The sequence below is a fragment of the Struthio camelus genome, chromosome 2 (assembly GCF_040807025.1).
Source record: "Struthio camelus isolate bStrCam1 chromosome 2, bStrCam1.hap1, whole genome shotgun sequence".
Classification (NCBI taxonomy): Eukaryota; Metazoa; Chordata; class Aves; order Struthioniformes; family Struthionidae; genus Struthio; species Struthio camelus.
This window is the reverse complement of record NC_090943.1, coordinates 3676236-3696052: the sequence shown is the minus strand read 5'-3', so window position 1 is coordinate 3696052 and position 19817 is coordinate 3676236. Positions and strand designations below refer to the sequence as shown.

At 44.5% G+C, this 19817-nt stretch overlaps 2 protein-coding genes across 5 annotated transcripts in view; both read right to left on the bottom strand.

Annotated features, from left to right (window-relative positions):
• LOC104150125 (meiosis-specific coiled-coil domain-containing protein MEIOC) overlaps positions 1-8923 on the bottom strand; it is a 40658-nt gene extending 31735 nt beyond the window's left edge. Inside the window, exon 1 of one of the 4 annotated variants that reach the window (XM_009684175.2) lies at positions 8770-8923. In XM_009684175.2, coding sequence (XP_009682470.1) covers positions 8770-8829 — 60 coding nt within the window. In that variant the 5' untranslated portion in view covers positions 8830-8923. Of the gene's footprint in view, positions 1-5003; positions 5068-8387; positions 8458-8769 lie in introns of those variants that run through there. The other 3 variants (XM_068934089.1, XM_009684176.2, XM_068934090.1) reach the window with 3 other exon arrangements.
• A 2650-nt stretch (positions 8924-11573) lies between these two features.
• Positions 11574-18674, bottom strand: IBA57 (iron-sulfur cluster assembly factor IBA57). Its single transcript, XM_068934088.1, has 3 exons — positions 18293-18674; positions 16855-17201; positions 11574-14435 (listed from the first exon to the last, which is right to left on the bottom strand). The coding sequence occupies exons 1-3, from the start codon at positions 18589-18591 to the stop codon at positions 14044-14046; spliced, it is 1038 nt and encodes a 345-aa protein (XP_068790189.1). The 5' UTR covers positions 18592-18674; the 3' UTR covers positions 11574-14043.
• Positions 18675-19817: the final 1143 nt, after the last annotated feature.

Here is a 19817-nt window from a genome sequence, read left to right as displayed (position 1 = left end):
GATCATCAAATTATCACTGCTTAGTGCCATGCCTGCAGTTTGCATGCGTGCCATTTCTCCAACTTCAGCCATTTACATAGCACGATACAACAAAACAATGTCTAAAATTAGCAAGTCTGTGCACTATGCGAATGTAAGGTTTCATCTTAACTGACACAAAGTTTTAATTGGTGGAAGCAACTAGTAAGAGAAGGGTTGCTTTCAGATCAAGATAAATCTTGCAACAGTTAGATGATGATAAACTCAAAGCACTTGCTCTTATCCCAAAGTAATAAGATAATGTTAAACTATACCCACACCCAACTGTGGCTGATCTACTCTCACCTACTGAAGCTAAGGATTTACCTAGGCTGATGTCCAGTCTAGAGTCTTCTACAACAACTCATTTAGCCCACAGTAGAGTCTGCTGTTCCCTTTTCCAAGGGCCTACTGAAAGCTAGTTAAGAGCTGGATGAATTGGTCAACCCACTCGTGATAATCACTCTTCTCAAGATTCCCACAGCATTTCCATCATCATGCAATAGAGAAACACACTAAGACAGGAACAAGTTGCAGAAGAGTTCTGTGAAGTGTCCGTGCAGTTATCGTGATGCTTCTGGGAAGTGCTGGGCTTGCTGCTCATGTGCTAATTGGTCTTCTATGCATGTACCAGTCTTCTAATAAGGGAGGAGCTAAAGTTAACACCACTCCCTCAACGCTACAGAAAGCTCCGTGGCCCACACAGATGGGAACATTGGGCACTCTATATTTAATCTAAGATATAGGGTTTTGCACTGAAATGACTCAGGTATACACAACTGTTCCTAGGTGCTCATTTTACGGCATACAGTTTCCTTTCAGAACTCATAGTACTTCTATTATCATCCATGATTATTTCTTCAGTCAATACGCGTTTAAGCCACGGTTTACAAATCTTTTAACTACTTGGGATTTATTAGCTGTTCTTCTGTCAAAGCAGACTTAATGAAACACAATTGGCTAATCAGTACATCAGTGACACAAAGTAACACTGGGTACTTTATAAGAATAAGACTTGGCAACTTTAAATAGAGATGCACAAAGTATTAGTTGAAATTTGAAACCCTAAACAACAGTCCATTTGTATCTCGGAATAGGAAATAAATGGGTACTACTTCAAATCATGGGAAACATTCAAAGCGGTGCAGGTGCCGCATTAGGCTTCACAACCTATGCGAGTGTCCAACTGAAGCTTAAAATTTACATAGCTGGTTGAAAAAGATAAGAATGCTAGCAATATGCCCTCTTTCAGAAAAACGGATTTTCAGTGATAACTTTCCATGAGCTATTAAACTTAGCTTTTAGGGGCTGATATACACACATGCTTATTGCACTACTGGTAAACAATTCATTCCTAGAGAAGCCTTTTGGGATACATTAAGGAAGTGCTACATTATAGCACTGGGTAGAAGCAAATACTTTATTTAAAGAAACACTGTCAGCTTGCATTTTGTTAAATTGACAAACTTCAAACAAACAAAGTCTCTCATTGAGTACTTCAGTTTCAAAAATTTAGGACATGACGTTGGTTCAAAAGGTTCCCCCCCCCCCCCCGAAACTGATGAAGAATGACTTTAAGCAAAAAGATGAATGGCAACAAGAGCAACACCAAAAGAAAACAAGTAGTTCCACCAGTAGGGAAAACTCTTTTCCTATGCATTCGTGTCCTATCCTAAGCTAATCCTCTTTTCCTATGCATTCGTGTCCTATCCTAAGCTAATCGTAACAGCAGCAGTTTCCATACCACATCCTCTTGGCCTCACCAGTCTCAACTCCCTCCCAACTCATCCTAATGACTATCAGCTAAGAGCCCACTGTGACGGGGCTGGTTCTACCTGCATGCTGACCAGCATCCCACACTGAACAGCTACAATCATGCTAAGGCCTTTCTCTCTGCGCGACACTGACCTGGACCTCTCTTCTATGAATCTGTCTACTTCTATGGCATTTATAGAAATCGCTGAGACATCTATCCTTCAAATTCACTTAAATTGAGGAAAAGACCAATAGTTCAGAATTTACAGGAGGAACGATAGACTGCTCAACAACTCAACCTTCATTTTCCTGAAAGAAAAAAAAAAAGTCCTCCTAATCCTTCACACAAAGCATAAAAAAATTTGAATGACCACAAGATGTATCTTCCTATCAACACTTTTTAAAGTTAACACTAGAAATTTCAAATGAAACTTGTAAATAGTGAGCCTGCTCAGCACTTGTAGAGTGACTCTACTGATTTTGGTGCCTTCTGTCCAACTTGCCTTGACTCTGCAGAATGGATAATAGAACCATTACCCTTGAACACAGGGTGCCACTACCTCTGTCATGTATTTCTTTCCTTAATCAAATAAAACCCTAAAATGTAGAACATTTTTACAACATTAACATTATAAATTAAAATGCCACCAGGAAGAAACTAAGAAACTATGGCACCTCAGGAAACACGCACTGCAGATTTATCCACGGGAACGGTGGCTGCATATGTGCAATTATCATAACGTCAACCTTTTCTAAAGTTACTAAATCAGAAATTCAAATTTCGAACCTCTCCACTTACTGTGGTTTGTTTTATTAATCTGAGGGGAGAGAAAAAAAAAAAAAAAAAAGTCATTTGCCAGCAAGTAGCTTAGAAACAAAGCCCTTATCTGTAACCCATTTAAATTAAAGAAAAAAAAAATATTACTCATACTGATTTTAATCATATACAAACTGTAACCGTGGTCCAAAGTCACAAGTACTTCAAATACTGGAGCCGTGCTATTTTCAACTAAATTTTCACGCAACAATGGCCTGTGCCTCCCGCCCTTATTCTCTCAAGTTTCAGCAGATGGGTTTTGTTTATAAGATATCATAAGAAGTAATCTCCAATTTAAAAAAAAAAAAAAAAAAACTACCTTCATGAAACATTGACAAGAAGTTACCAACTGTAAGAACAATGACCAATTCAGTTGCAGAATGGGTTTACCCAAAAGTTCACATTTGGGACTAATAGCAGAAAGTTTTACCTATGTGGGAAAAAACAGCCACTTTAACACACTTATCTCCAAGCAACCTACAATATTCACAATACCCTGAGTAACTAAATATATGTTGACGTATTTGAACAGCAGAATCCATATTCATTGCAGCCTCCATGGAAATGTAATAGAACTTCATACTAGCTACCTGTATATAGTCACCCTCTAGTCAGAATTCTTAATGTCTGTCACATTCCAATATCTTCTAGTAGAGCAGGAAAACACAAGGGAGCATTAAATACACAGACACTGAGTTTTTAACTTAACTACTACTCACTTTAAAAAGTCAACTAATCAGAAGATAGTTTTAGTGCATTAAAAACAGTCACAATTTGTGGATTATGCCCTTTCAAACATACGTATTTCTTCAGAATAGAATTCAATATATTATCAGTAAACCTTTTCTTTTAGGAATATAAAATTCCAACTGCTTATAAACTAAATATTTTTCCAGATTAGTTTTGACAGATGGACTACCTAGTACAATTTAAACTCCACTAAATTAAAAAAAAAGAAATCAGTTCCAAATTTATTTTTAAAGGTGTTTTTAAACAAACATCAAAATGATGAAATTGCCAATTACTGAATGTGTCAAACTCTTTGACGTTACAAACTGGTATACATGGCCAAGTAAAGAGAATTTGTTATCAGTTGTACAAAGATCTACGTATAGTATATACCATTATATAGAGATTTTATCTTATTTTCATTAGACTGCTAAGATCAGATATAAAGCTACTTTTCCTATTTGACCACTTCCTCAGTTTGTGAAATTCAAGTAATAGAGGTCTCGGAGATTGCAGACTTAAGTAAATATTGTCACCATACCACTTAGCAGAGCTAAACTACAGAATACAGAAATGAAGGAGGATCTATTACCTGGTTGAAAAGTTATTAAATTACTCAGAGTAGGGATGACAGCAAGTATTCCCAAGTTTCCTATCCTCTTCATAAGTCTCTCATCATTGTCTCTACTAGAAGGCTCTGGTGGTGAACACTAAGAGACACTCGTGTCTCTTAGCGTGACACACACGCTAGCGTGACACACACACACACACTCTCGTGTGCGTTTGGAGAATTATGTTTCTGTGTCAGGCATTCATAATATGCAATCATTTGAAAGGCTAGGCACTGTCAGGCAGATAAATTATCACAGTTATTTTAAACTACAGCATTATAGCACTCTTATCAAATATTATACTGCAAAAAATTGCTTTGCTGGATTGTTTGCCAGCTTCCTAGAATATCAGTGTTACTTTAGACAGCTAACATCTCACCTGATCAATAAATTCCACATAAATCTCATCTCCCATTGTGAGAATCAACTTCCATTCAAGACAAAGCTGCACAGATAGTACCACCAGCCATTCCCTGCATGCATTCCTTCCACCGACACAGGCCACTGAGGAAGCAAAGGCAGCACAGACTTTGAAACATGCCAACTGAACACACTGAAAGCACTGCAGCAGCAGCTGATCCCAGCGCTTTCAAGACCAGTGGCGTAGCCCACACAGCGCTGAACCAGCGCTACCGCTGCACCTCATTTACCTTCCCTAACATTGCTGCCATGGGACACACACCACACACCTCAGTTACTATATGCACACAGAAACTGTTGCCAGGCTATGGACAGCGTCTCTACTCCACCCATTGAAGCTGCAGGACAAAAACAGCAGAAAGAAGCAGACAGATTTCAGGCTGTGGGAAAGAAAAAGGCCCCTTAAGACAAACTAGCAGCACTGGCATTAAGCAATTACTCCACATAGCTCTTCCTAGATAGAGGAGTCTCTAAGCTGTGCTAACACTAAGAGAAACAGTACAAACTGCTTGCCCTTAAATGTCACCTCATGTTTTCTTCAGATACACTCCATTTTAAATACCTCTGCAGCAACTGTAAACCTCCCCTAACAAGCAAAGATTTCACACTGCCAAAAGGCCCTGCTACAGAAGTGAAAGAAACACCGAGCTTACATTTTTGGTCTTCTTGCTTTACAACCAGTCTCAGCCATGTAATGTCTGATGTCACTGGAGTACCAGTATGTGGAAGTACTATGGGAATTGTAGTCTTTCCTCTATTGTGCAATAGCTACAAGGTACAGGGCTCCAGGACTACAACTGTGAGGCTTCGAAACAGCCTCCTTAATATAGCAGCTTACAGGAACTGCCTAAGAAATACGTCTTAAGTAATTTACCTAGGAACTGTTTCTCAGGCTGGAAAGAAGAAAAGTGTACTGGAGGTTTTGAAATGCACCTTTTTCCCTTTCCCACATATGAAGTAATTTCTAAGCAATTCCTCTCAGGTGACCATGTACTTAAAGTTGTCATCAGGAAGCACTACCTACTGAGAAGCTATAAATAACTATGATAAATGCTAATGAGGTGCATTAGCATTATCTTTAAATGTACAAGAATTCTTATAACAAGTTCATTGTCCCTTGTATCTCTGGGGTTCTGGCATTTCCACATGAAAAACCGATTCACTGGAATATTTGCTTTGTCAGTGGTCACGATGAAACCGCCATTTCTGTTCCTGTCTTCCCCACTGAAAACTATCATTTGGCTCATCTTAGCTACGTAACAATGGAAGCCTTGCACAGTTTGAGCAAATTTAGCCCTACTGCTCTTGTAAGAAGAATTTAAAATACAGGCTATTTTAGTTAAAGGCTTTCTTGCATATTAATATGCTAGATTTAACTTCTCCCTATTATCAGTCATATACCTCTCTAAGCAGCTACATACTATTACCTTTTACACGTTTTTTCCATAATAAAGCCATCATTTTCACACAATTCTTTGCCTTGTTAATTCAGATAGATATGAACACTAATCCTTCTCTCATACCACCATACTCTTTCAAGCTACAAAAAGAATAAAGAAAAAAATTTAAGCAAATAAAAAAGTCCACAGAGATAATGGAAAAGAACTATTTTGGTTTTATGTTATTTTCTTCATAAAGATCAAAGCAATCAACTTACCAAAACAGATATAATATGAAAACATTTCGGTTGCTGGGAAGGGTAATCCCTCTTCAGACAAGCATTACTACAGAGTTTCAGGACTAGAATAAAAGAGGAAGCATAGAGGTAACAGGTTCCGACTAATTTTTTCTAAGAACTCAAGCCTTCCTTCAACATACACTCAAGCTAGCTGAGTTCAACCTAAAAACATACATTCTTAGCCTTGAACAACAGAACTGAAGTGTTTATCATGCTACAAAACTATCTCACCAAACAAGAGAAAACTTCTATGACAGCTAGAAGCATTAGAGCAGAAATCAAAAAACCATTCAGTGTTAAATTCTTGAACAATGCAAGCAGACTAAAAATTAAGACCAAAAAAAAGCCCACAAAGAACAAATGCATTTTCTCTAAAGTTATCTTCTATCCCCAAAATATTTTCTAAGTTTCACGTCAGTGAAAGCATAGACAAAAGCAACACTCCAGAAAGAACTCCACACAGCAAATGACGTTCCCAAAATATAATTTAAATATTTCCATATAGGTTTTCTGACACAGCAGTAAATAGGAAATGAGGTCACCCATCCCTAAAAACCTCAGCCCTTGTTTACATTCTTATTCGCCTTTTGGTTACTATCCATGAAGCTGTAATGGTATTCAAAGAGCATGAATGTCCTCCTCCAGCTTCCCTGAAAGTCGTATGTAGACAGAAATTCTTTAAGACTGACAACATACATAAATAGGGTAGAGAAAGCTTTCACACCGATTTCCATGTTTAGGCTTCTGAAGTAGGGCCTATTCCTTCTTCATGATGCGTTGTTACACTTCAGTGTTTTTAAAGCAGGGCTCCACAGCTTGGAAACCTCTGCTTTAGAGATCCATAAAGCAGTTATTCCACCACCAGATATGCTTCAAACTATAGTACCATTCACAACTAGTGCTCAAGGTCTCAAATATTCAATTGACCTTTATGTATCTTTCTAACAGCTAGAGATGCGTTTTGCTTACTGCGTCCTACCTTCTCTCCACACTGTCTTTCAAAATCTGGCTAAACGCCCAACCAAAACATAGCAACTCTGTACGGAGTTAGCATTTATGTTTTCATCCACACAGATGACAAACGTGGTCCTCCTTTAGTGACACTTTTTGATAGATTCTATCAGACACAGAGCCATTAGTTAGCAATAGTGCATTTGCACCAGCGCACACAATGAAGCAGAGCGCATTCAAGTGTTTCAGAAATTAGGACCTCAAGCCATGCTCTCTGAGCAGGAAGTAAAGAAACAGAGAAAGCCCAAACCTTTCCAGCATCACAATAGCATGCATAATACTGAAAAACGCACTAATTTTAGTCTAAATGTAGAATTTCGTACTAGTTTGACCTGGACAACAGAGAGGAAGAAAGGGAAAATGCAGACGTGAATCCACAAAACTAACTGAGGCATAAATTATTTCCGCTAGCTTAAGAACAGCATGTTACAGAAAGCAGCCTTTTCTGGAGGACTTGCTATCGAAGTAAAAGCAAAATACACCACAGACAAAAGGGCAATAGTTGACGGAATAGCTTAAAGTCAAAATGTAGCCATTATCTGGTTAAAAAAAAAAAAAGCGCTCCTAACAATATTCTTATAAGTGACAATTATTAGCACCTATGCCTTTATCTCAAAATTACATGCAAAATACCCTGGTGATTGCACAGAAGCCTGTAAATAGAGCTGAATTTCATCAGTGATGGCTGTGAAAAAGTTAACAGAAACTACCAAATTCTGCTGTACTCAAAACACTGGAGAATATGTGCCTGCTACAAAAGCAGAAACACCACAGGCTTTGAAGAATGCACTGCATTTGTGACACATCTGTGCAATGAGCGTCACAAATCACCTAACACACTACAGATGCCAAAGTTTTCAGCAAAGTATTAACGGCTAACCAACATACTCATAATATTAGTAAAGGCATAAACACCTTATTAGGACTCTTTTAAAAGAAAATCTGCTAACTTTAAATAATTCAGTGCGAAGAAGAAAAAGAGGTTGCTGAAATGCAATCTCCTAGCATAAATGTGACCACTGCACTGTGAATTCATTCTATTAACACTGCATTTAAAATAGCAGATTGAAGTGATTTTAATAACTCAGTAGAACATCTGTAGAGTAGGCTTAAGTATTAGCACTCCTTTTTCTGGATTCTTTACCTCTCAACACATCATTTTTTAACTATAACAGGAAATTAAAAAACTTAAAAAAGGTAATCAAACATTGCTTCTAGAAACAATCATAAAAAAAAAAAATCCTTCTTTCTCCCTGAAATCAAGCTTTTCCATATAGTCTCCTCAGCAGTCTCAGAGAGTGATTCCTGTCTTATCCCACTGGGACGTCAAGCTACAGTACTTGCTTACTTCACAGCTCTCTTTTGCTCTCTCTCTTCAGAGACATCAGTCATTTTTGGTGTGTCAACAGCGCTCGCAGCTCTTTAACGTCTGAGCGCGCACAGCTCTCTGACAAGGTGCCTATGACAGGCAAGCGGAACGGAAAAAACAGCCTTGCGTTTTCACAGATACGTTCTTTATTTACATCGTTCTGCTCTATCAGCAGCCACAGGGGTTCCCCCCTCGCCTCAAGGGAGCCCAACAAACCCGCTGTAACCTCGGCGGCGCCCCTCGCGGGCACAAGGGCTGTTTCCTGCCCTCACACGCCTCGCTCCTGCTCAGGAGCGAAGCGCCTCATCTTTCCCCTTCTCCCCGGCGCCACCGGCTCCGGGCGGCAGCGCTCACATCTCACCTCTGACCGGGAAGCCCCGTCAGGCCGAGGAGCCAGAGGCTGGGCGCTAGTCGCCACCATCTTATCCTCCCTCTCACGTCCCCCACCCCCGCTTCCGCCCCCGTGAGGGGCAGCACGCGCCGGCCGTTGAGCCGCCCCAACGGCCGCGGCCCGCGCGAGCGAGCCACACCCTCCCCCCCCCGCTCGGAGCGCGCGCTGCTTCCCGCTCGCGCCGCCAGGCACAGCGGGGGAGGCGAGAGCCTTCGCTCAACGGCCGGTGGGAGAAACCACTGCGCGAGAAGGCGGGGGGGGGAGGAACCATTCTGGAGCGGAGTGGGGAGGAGGGAGAGGAGCCGTTAGTCAGCGCCTGGTTTTCCCGCCCAGCGCGGCTCGGCGCCGGGCAGCCGTCGCCTGACGGGGGGGGGGGGGGGGCAGCGCCCAAGGTCGCCGCTTCTTCTCGCAAAAGTTACCGTTTCTGCCCGCCAAACTGGCCTTGCCGGGCAAACAGGCCCATCTGCAGCTTCCTCTTGGAGTGTTTGTTCAAGGAATAACGCTCCTGAGCCTGTGCTGGACCCGATCCTTAAGGGAGACACTAATTTTAAAGCTCCCTAAAGCAAACAGTGGGGAGGATGGTGCACTGTTAATTTTCAGTAACACATACAGTAACTATAAAGAACATAATGGAGGCTGTACTGGAATTAAAGTTCTCCGTGAGGCCCTAATAATAGGTTATGCCCCTGCTGTTGTGCATAGCCACTATATATGATGTTTAATTAAGTACTCACATGGTGTTTCCTCCACAAGACCGTGTCTCATTCAGCACGGCGTTGAACGAAACACCGAATCATTATTTTTCTCCTCGTTCAGTGTGCTGCCCCAAGCCTGATTTACGGCAGGCCTTTCAAACCCTCTGAAGGCAGAAACATTAATTTGCTCACCTGTCATCCTACAGCTCCCGCTACGGTAACATTCATGCGCTTTACCAACATTATTCAATTTATTTTTATCGTGCCCTTGGGGAAATGAGGAAGATTGCTATTCCCTTTTTGCACAGGGAAACTGAGGCAGCGCCGGATGAAGACCACAGGCGCACACTCATTTTTGGTGGCAAATCGAGAGGGTTAGGGCTGACCGTACCTGTCGCTCCCAGCCTGATCCTTTTCCTCCATCCGAGTCCGGGCTCCCAGGTCCCCGTCGCCACCTCCGTTATCCTCCGGCTCCTCGTCTCAGCACAGCTCCATCTCCTATCCCGTCTGCGCACAGCACAGCAGACAGGTTGCCCGGCTCCGAGACCCAGAGAAAACCTGCTCAAGAGCTGCCAAACTACAACGCGTTTACAGCTTAACCAACGAGCGTTGCGCTGTTTTGGCTGAGATGGGCCGGTGATGTTTAGTCTGAGACGGGCCGGTGATGTTTAGTCTGAGACAGACACCTGGTGGGGGATTCGCCTCGCCTAGCTGTCCATGTCTTCATGAGAGGTGAACGCCGGCAGCCGCGCTGCCCTGCGCTCCTTTATCGTCTCATAGTCACCTCACCTGCGCTTCCTCTCCCCCGGCTGCAAAGGGACTGAGCGCTGGCACAGGTTGTCCAGAGAGCTTGTGGAGTCTCCTTCCCTGGAGATACTCAAAACCCACCTGGACACGATCCTGGGAAATAAGCTCTAGAGGACCCTGCTGGAGCAGGGAGGTTGGACTAGATGATCTCCAGAGGTCCCTTCCCACCTCAACCGTTCTGTGATTCTGGGACGGCGAGGGCCCTGGTGCAGATGTCTCTCTTTCTAGCTGTCTCCATCTGGCTGGGAGTTTCAGAGCAAGCGGTTCAAGATCGATATGAGGATATCGGCAATTGAACATAGAGCCTTTAATGAGGCAATCCTTCATATTTATAGCCTGTGCTACAAGAAAGACCGTGCAAGGCAAGAGCGCTCCAGTGATTTGTTTCTCTACAGGTTTGCCACGTTCTCGTGGAGACTGCTTATCCAAAGCGCTTCTGAGGCCATTGCAAACGTTTAGCTGACGATGACTAACAGAAAGAAGTTCGGTGGTCATTTCCCGTCTTTTTTTACCTAGCTCCACTTAGAGTTTAATTAGATTACATCATCTCACGCCTTCGGTCCGCAAGAGATTTCCTCTTGCGCTTCATTCAGTCTACCTTAGCTGAGCGTGATTTACTCCACTACTGACTGTCCATAAGGCATAGACCACGGCAGCGGCAACCTCACACCAGCGCTGCTGATACCCTGACCTTGCAGCCCAAGCTCACCCAGCTGAATGCATTAACGATGGAGCAGGCCGGAAGGGAGAATAAAAATAAAAGAAGGTGGTGTGGATCGGGGCTGGCAAAACCTGCTGCATCTCTTCTCACCTCCAGAAGCCATCTAGTACCTCTGAAAAAAATCAACCTGCATGTGTATTCTGGGTCTAAACATCCAAATTTGCAACCTGCACCCTGAGAAATACAGCTGTTGCTAACATAAACGCCTTCCAAATACTTGAGAAGGCAAAAGAAATGGGTGTGCAGCAGAAAAGATATGGAGGGCTTCCCCAAACAGAAGAAACGTAGTGTTTATTCATGCTGCATATGCAGTAGCACAATATAACTATTCTGAGAGGACTTTGCACAATGGGTGGCTGGGAGGAAAAGCTCCTCCTGGCAGACCAGCATGAACACAGGCAGCACAGTCTCGCCTTTGTCACAGTCAGAGGATCCAGAACGTGCAAAACGCTACAGTTTAATATCTTTTTCCAGCGGAAAGACTTTGTTAGCAATCTAAAAAGCTGACAAAGAAATAACACATAGTCAAAAGAAATTTCCTGCGCTAAAACTCTTTGGGGACATGTTTATTGTCAGCAAACAACCAAAAAAACCCACCACTATTCCATTATATAGCTTCACATTAAGTAAATAAAAGCTTGTGTCTCTTTTCTTTCAGACATGTACATTTAAAATTACTGATACAATCAACTTTTAATGAGATATTCCATAGAATCATTTTACAGCAAGCATAAGGAGTTTTGACCAATACGAGCACCTTTCACAAATTCCTTCACAGTAATGGCTACAGCAGTACACTTACCGAATGTGCTTTGGACGGTTTTCATTATAGACATGTATACAATAACTGTTGCCAGAATGGGATCTCACCTATTCATCTCTCTCATCACCCGCTTCCTCACACATACCATTTCAACACTGGACACATAATGGATTTATTATCATATAAAAATACATATAAATTAGTGCAGGTTGACAGGGTGAGGAGGCACAGGGCTGGCTGGCTTTGGACAGGAAAGAGAGGAATAAATTGATTGTAGAAGTAGGAACAAGTGCAGAGACAGAACAGCAGCAGGAGCCAGAAAAAATCAACAGCCAAAGATATCTTGAAGTACTGGGCTGTCCTGAATACCCACAGGGGACGACGGATGGAGAAAACCTCAGCAAGAGACAGTAGCAGCGACTGCGCAATGAGAAGCTTTTTGTATGGGCGCCACAGAGAGCTCCTAGGAGAACAAGAGTGCAGTGAAGCAGCCAGGAAAGTGAGCATGGAGAAAGCGCGTTCCCTCAGTCAGGCACACCAGGTTAAGCAAAGAAGAGCAAGAGGCTGACATGGCTGTGAAAAGGGTGCACAAGACCCACAGGGGCCTGGACAAGCTCTGCTTGGTATTCTCCAATTTGCTTTTCACGCAAGGCAGCGTTGTGCCCTTCAGTAGCAGCACACACGTGGCATTAGCCACTTCTCCAGAGACTGCAGCTTACACTGAAGGAAGGAGCAAGCATGTCACATTGAGGTGGGGACATGCTGTCCCTTCACGAGCTTTGTAGTGGTTACATGGAAAAAGTGATGCCACTTACCTGCTGAAGGCTTCAGGAAAGTTTGGAGGACTTTTCTTAAGATTCAACAGAACACGTGATCCTATTTCATGTCCTTAATCACAGTACTTTTATTTCAGAACCTCCTTCATTATCAACTGTGCTGGCATAAATAAAACAGTGCAATCCCCTGTGCAAGCAAACTTTCCTCCTAGGTAACCTTGCACATATCCAAATTAGGAGAATGCCAACAAAACCCCTCAACTGTTGTTGGCAACTGAATTAGTTACACTGGGGGGAAACTGTTTCTAGCAATAGCTTACTCCTACCAGGCAGCAGTACACCAGTATAACAGAGTCACTGCAGGGCATGCACCAATGCACTTCTGTAAAATATAACATTCCTCACTGAAGGAGTTGTTTGGGGGAACAATGTGCGCAAGACCAAGATCAGGAACTGCAGTGCAGCTCTTAGGCAGACTGCTGCTGGCTGTGCTCCCTCTGCTGGCCCTGCAGCGGGGAAATGGGCACGGATCTTCGAGGGCTTTCCCACATTGCTCAGTATGGTGAGGTATTGAAAGCGAGATTTGATATGCGAAGTACAAGACGTTCCTCTCCCTGAACACAGCGAGCAGTAGTAGTGATGGGAAAAAATATCCATCCAATCAGCAAATTTAATAAGAAGCTCAATGCAAGGAATATTTTGCAGTGAACACTTCAGCCTGAGTATAACAAAGACATATCTTATGCAAACAGAAGTGTAGCAAGCATGCTCTCAATTAAATAATTTGTAATACCACAGAATGGTTATTCTGAACAGAAACATTCAGTACATACAATGATGAAACTCCTATCACTTCCTTCAGTGTCTCAATACACACAGCACCATATGCAGACTACAATTTGATCTAGCGGATGGTGGACTCAAAATTCATCAGGAGTCCAATCCAACAGCACGTGGCACCACCTACATAAATATTGAGTGCAATAACTTAGGCAATCTTGCTGCATGCAAGGGGAACCAGTACCAAGAGTTACTCTGATTTTCCCTATGTCAGGTATAGCCAGCAGTAACCAGCCTCTCTCTGCCCTCCTTCAGAAGTAATTTTGTGCAAATTAGAGAAAGTGGTTGGGCCACGAGGGTGCTACGGTCAAATCAAGGATCCTCCATGTTTCCTTGCCTAGAAAAGCCCAGTCCCACTTACCCCTACGCTCCTTAATGGAACAGGCAGAGAAACTGAATGTTATACACCTTCCTGTGTACCCTATCCTTCAAGGATCTCTCCACAAAGTGTTAATATTGATTATTCTCAGTGACTCGCTGCTGGTTTGGCTTCCTGCTGTGTAGTCCTGAACTGAAGGATGCTGCTCATACACTCGCCAACCAAACACTGAAAACAGAAGCTGAAGGCAGAGTTACCTTCAAAAAGCTTGTCAGACAAACTATATTCTCAGTAAGGCAACTGTGCAGGAAGTGGTTCCTCATTTATTTACCAGTAGTTTTTGGCCACCACTCGGGTATAGTTGCAGTGAGCTTCACTTTATCACCTGGTATTTTGAGGCAAAGCGGTTCATTTATATTAGCTAGCCTCAGCAAAGCTATACCGAGTTCATCTCCTCCAGCCCGGAACTTGCCAGCTGACTTTCCTGATTCAGTTAAGATCTCGGCACCCTCAGGAATACTTTCCAGGGGAAGAGGGGCCGAAAACTGAACCGGCAGCAGACGTTTGCGAATGACACCCATGTGATGGGTTCTGGCTGTTAACTCCTGTCCAATATAACAACCTTTGGTAAAGCTGATACCATTCATGTAGGCCAGGTTTGATTCCAGCGGGAGAGCTACTCCAGGAGGGAGATCTTTCACACCTTCAGGAATTCCTAGGAAAACAGTAAAAGCAAGAGGTAAATACGGTAAGATATTCAGTATTCTAGATTTCAGGAGTATGCCTCCTCTGTGTGTTATAAAAACAACACAACCTGTAAGTGAGAAGGAGCAATGTGAAATAATGGGCTTTCTCATACTCCAGTTTGGGCCTAAATGAAATCACTAGCCATAAATGATCAGGGTTAGCAAAGATTATTTTTAAAGTTAAACAGAAAACGGCACTAGAACCTAATGTCATGAAGCTTAAAGCACTTCAGAAGCGTACCAGTGGAAATTCGAAGCACCCAGAACTATGCGGACTCAGATATAATGTCATCAACGTACATTTAATACCAATGGCAATATTCTTCTCACCGCATCCCCTAAGTAGACTTTAATGGCAGTAAGAGTTATTTTGTTCAAAGCTGTCTAATGAAGATAAGTTGGCCAACTACAAATGCTTCTGTGACTGCTTCTGTAGTAATAAACCACACTAAATTAAATTTTCTATCCTAGATTTCAGAGTATATTGGAAAGAGGATAGGAAAGGTTTAAAAACAAAACTACAGACAACAGCTTTACGAAACGGTCACTACTTTTTGTTAGCAAGTATTCCTGTAGAAGGGATCATGTGGTGGATCTACTGAAAATGATGCTCCTTGTAATTCAGAGCCAGAAAATACTTTGATAAAACAGTGTTTTAAATACTATTTTTCATTATCGTTCACAATTAGCAAGCGTCAATTTCTCAAAGCTTCAGGCTCTTTGAACCTCAGAAGAGCAGCCCCAAAGTCCTCTGCTTTATTCATTAAACCTAAAATTAAGAGGTAGCTTGGAGAATTAAATCGTTAAATTCAAAACCTGAATTTTTTCAGAGGCCAACCTCTATTCACGGGTTCCTAATGGTTAGAGACGAAACAGGACCATTAGATCAGCCAGTTTGACTGCCAGTCTGTCAAGGTCATTACACTTCTAATGTTTGGGCAGGGTACAACCTGTTTGGCTGAAGCACCGCTTACAGAAACGCATCTATTTTCCACTACAAGGTATAAGCTGATGGAGGCCCATTTTTCTCCACGATAGTTTGTCCTAAAACCTCCTTTCACAGCTGAGAGCAAATTGTAAGATATGAACCCAGTTTTGTCTGTCAATGCCTTCCAATCGCTGCTTCTTGTTCCCCTTCCCTTACAGTTTAAAAAGTCCTCCAATACCTGGCATTTTCTTCCTATACAGGCGGCCACCAAGTTCCCATCTTTTTCATAAAATCCTTATCAAGGTTCTTACCTTGCCAGCTATAAGGATGTTGTCAGTTCCTCAAATCACTAGGGCATCTTTTTCACGTCCTCCTTCATTCACATCATTTTTAAAGCACAGATGGAAACTCTGAACAATATTCTATCCATATACAGTATGAAATGCTAAGATAAAAGATATGCTCTTATTCCTACTCCCTCTTCCTGTGCTTATAGATTCAAAACAGTATGAGTTTTTTGTTTGGTTGGGGTTTTTTGCCAGTATGAGGAACACATATTCAGCTGCTTCCTTGCTGCCAATGTCAGCGCTGCCGTGTTCAGGGTATCACCCCCCATCCATAGCCTTGGATCCTAGATAAATATCTGTGTAAGTAAGTGAAATCACTCACTTTTTTTGACCAATAACACAACAGCATTAGTTTTCTGAGGCAGACTGTTGGACCCAGCTTTCTGCAGCGGCACAGAAAAGTAATGCTAGTATATCAGAAAGGTGGCATACCACCACAGTCGAGTCCAGTTTGACCCATTAACAGTTGCTCAAACTTTCCACTGCTTTTCTGTACCAGATAGACTGACAGTATGATCACTATTTAGGTGCAGGGGACCATCATCTTTCAGCCTATTAATTAATTTAATTCACTATCTATGTAGATGTAGTAAGAGCAATGGGAGCCCTGCACAGGGGCTCTCACTGTCAGGTTCCCTCTCAGATCAAACAACCCTTTGGCTTCTGAATTAACTGCATGAATCTAATAACACATTTTTAGCAAAGTGACTTAAGGGCATTTCCTTTTCTTTCCTGAGCAACAGAGAAAACACACAAACTCTGCATAACCCAAAAATAATCAGAATGACACAAACCACAGAAGTTTTACTCTTACGAAAATGAGTAATCCTCATTTTTTTTTTTTTCCTATTAGTGTTCTTGACCCACACTCCCATAACCTTTGTAATGGGAAACTGTACTCAAATATCGATTTTGCCACAAAACAGAATTGTAACTATGGGAAAAATTTTATCCTCAAAATAGTAAATAATTACTGCACACACAAACATGTTAAACATTCACACATATCACTGCAGCTTTCGTTTCTTCCGCCGTCTTAGAGTATGGATTCTTCCTAATAATTTATTTTCCAAAACCCAATAAAACAGAGTGTAAAAGAAGACTTGGTTTTACCTTGTTTATACCTGTGCCTGTGGTAGTCCTGAATGTTTCCAATATGACTTCCAGGGATAATATCTAGTAGATTTGCTTCTTTTTTGGTAATCAGTCTCCAGCCCATGACTTCTGTTCTGGGGTCAGGAGTTAAAACCACAGTCTGGCCTGCGCATTTACTGAGGGAACTGGCAATGTCTCCAGGCTGCTCCCTGGGGATAACGGCCCACAAAGAGAGGTCAAGGCAGGGGGCAATGTTTACTTTCCTCCGGATCTTGTACAGTTTCAGATGTTTTTCTACGGAGTCCAGCACGCTGCTGTCACACTCCAGCAGGATGTCTGGCTCTTCTTCTGCACTCTCATGAAGCCTAAAAAAGTAACACACACAAAGGTCAGAAACCAAAATCCCACCACGGAGGAAGCAAGCGCTCTTTATCTTGATCCTCGTCTGAGTCCAGCCATCTGTGGAATTTCACTGAACACTGCTGGTGCGCTCAAGAACAGCACTGCACTTGCTGTAATAAAACATCCAGACCTTGCTTTTTCTGCCATCAGTTCCACTCTGCTGCCCTCCCCTCTCCAGACGAAGGAAACAGGCCTTATTTTCCAGTGAGCCCTTCCCCAATTTATTCTCTAGCACTGGCACTAATCTAACACCAGGTGACTTTTAAGGAGGAAGGAAAGCTGGAATTACTGATGGCTGATGGCGAAGAGCTTCAACTATTATGTTATATATTAGTGTATCTTTCCAGTGCTGATACACCCTTTTTTCCCCCCCTCACCCACCTGTCATTTCCTCCAGATTGAAAGGGCCTGGCAATTAGATCACTGGACAAAGCCTAGGGTTTCATTCAGCTGTGTCTTCCCCTAGTTGCTACCGGTAACTCGCGTTAACAAGCGAACTGATGTCAGGCGAGGGAGCCTGATTTTGCATCGACTTACGCTGCAGCCCTCCAGGTCCGCCTGTGCGAAGCGGCTACACTGTGTAAACATTATCTTCCACTTCACTTGCCGTCACGTAAACGACTACGTTAACTGTAAGGCAGGGGAAAACCTGAGCCGCTTCTTTCAGATATAGGCCAGACATATCCTTCGAGGCTCTGGAAGGGCTCTGAGGGGCGCGTTGAAAACCGAGGGGGAGCCTGATCCGCCGTGGTGATTCACAGGGCTGGCACCCAGCGGTCGGAAATCCGGGGGGCGAGCCCCTTTTTACACGTGAATGTAAACGGCATGCGGGGGTTTTCTCAGAAATGCCACGGGAGGAGCGAAGGGGGGGGGGGGCTTTTATCCGTCTTATCCCCAAAAACACAACGCGCAGCCCCAGCCGGCAGCAGGCCGCGCCCGCCCTGCCGCGGCCCCCTCCGTCTCCACGGCAACAGCGCGGCTTGCGGGGAGCCGGCCCCCCCCCTCCCCATCGCCGTGGTCTCTCCCGGCTCCCCCCGCCGCCGCTTGGTCTCACCTGTAGAGGATGAGGTCATAGAGGCAGCGGCCTTGGACGTTGAGCGCATGCGCGTAGAGGGCGCGCGGCGGGGCCGCGGCGGGCAGGACGAGCCGCGTGACGTCGTTGGTGAGGAGGCCCTGGAGGAAGAGGGCGGCCTCGGCGCCGCGCACGCGCAGCAGCGCGCGGCCCAGCGGGAAGCAGGCGGCCGCGGCCGCTGGAGGAGGTGGGGAAGCAGCAGCGCCGCCGCTCCCGCCGCGCCGCCACAACCCGCGCAGGCCCGCCGCCACCGCGCCGCCGCCTCCCGCCCTCACCAACATGGCGGCAAGGCCGCGGCGCTCCGTCACGGCGGCCCCACGGCAGCCGCCGCCATCTTGTGTGGGTCGGGGGGAAGGAGGAGGAGGAGGAGGAGACGCTCAGGGCGCCGCCTGCTGGCGGTGCGCGGGCGCCGCAGGCCCCGCCCCCCTCCCCCCTCCCCCTCCCCCCGCCGCGCGGGCGGGAGCCGGGCGCGTTGCGCAGCTCCCCTCAGCCGGCCCTGTGGTGAGGGGGGAACCGGGCGCTCGCTTTGCCCTGGAGGCATGTGAGCCTGGGGAGTATGGAAACAAATCGCCAAGCTGGGCCCGGGCAGCCTTAGCTCTGCCCTCGGCGCAGGTGAGCCGTACAGGGCCGGGACGCTGCGGCGGCATCAGCCGGCTGTGCTTCACCTGTCCCTAACGGTCGTGCGAGGGCAGAGAAAGAGGAATAAGGAGAGGGCGCGCTTTGAAGCCGGGTATCCTCTGGAAACGGCAGCTTTCGGTCTGTCAGCCGGCGTTGCGACACGTAATCTTTAAGGCGCGTCGATATAAAAACTCCGCCGGTTTTGATTGCGTAGGCGGAGCGCGTCTCTCTAGTAGGATCACTTCACAGCCGCCGTCTGGAAATACGGTTAAGATCCTACTGAGGTGTCAATACTCTGAAGTAGAAATGTGACCTGGGCTCTGAAGGCAGTAAAGGAAATGGCTTAAAATAAATCAACCTAGTGTATTTTTCTGTTGTCTGACTTGGTGAGCACGCTGGCTGCCTCACTGAGGCTCTTATGGCTGCTTTCAGCGTTCCTCTCCCCTTAGTCATTCCTTCCTCTGTTGAGCCTTTAATCTTCTGGAAACGAAGGACAGATAGGGTACGTACCCATTCTCCTCCAGTGATATTTTGGCCAGCGTGCTGGAAAACGCTGCCACGCCAGAGGGTCCTTTTTTCCGTTTTCTTTTAATGCTCTGTTGTGTCTTCCGTTTCTTTAGGACCCTTCTGCTGCCCCGCTCCTCCTTTAACGAAGGAAAGTCGTCACTGCTTTGTTCTAGAATATAGGGTTTGACAGTGGGAGTTTCTGTTACGTTGCATTGAGGTGAAAAGCCCCACATGAGAAGTACAGAGCGAGTTGGTTTAAGCCCATTTCTCCCTGTGAAGGAGCGTTCCTGCCCCTTGCTGCTGCCACCACCAGTGCTCGCACACCTCTGTGGGCAGGGCAGAAGGATCAGCGGTAGAAAATGCTGCAAAGAGGAGCGATGAA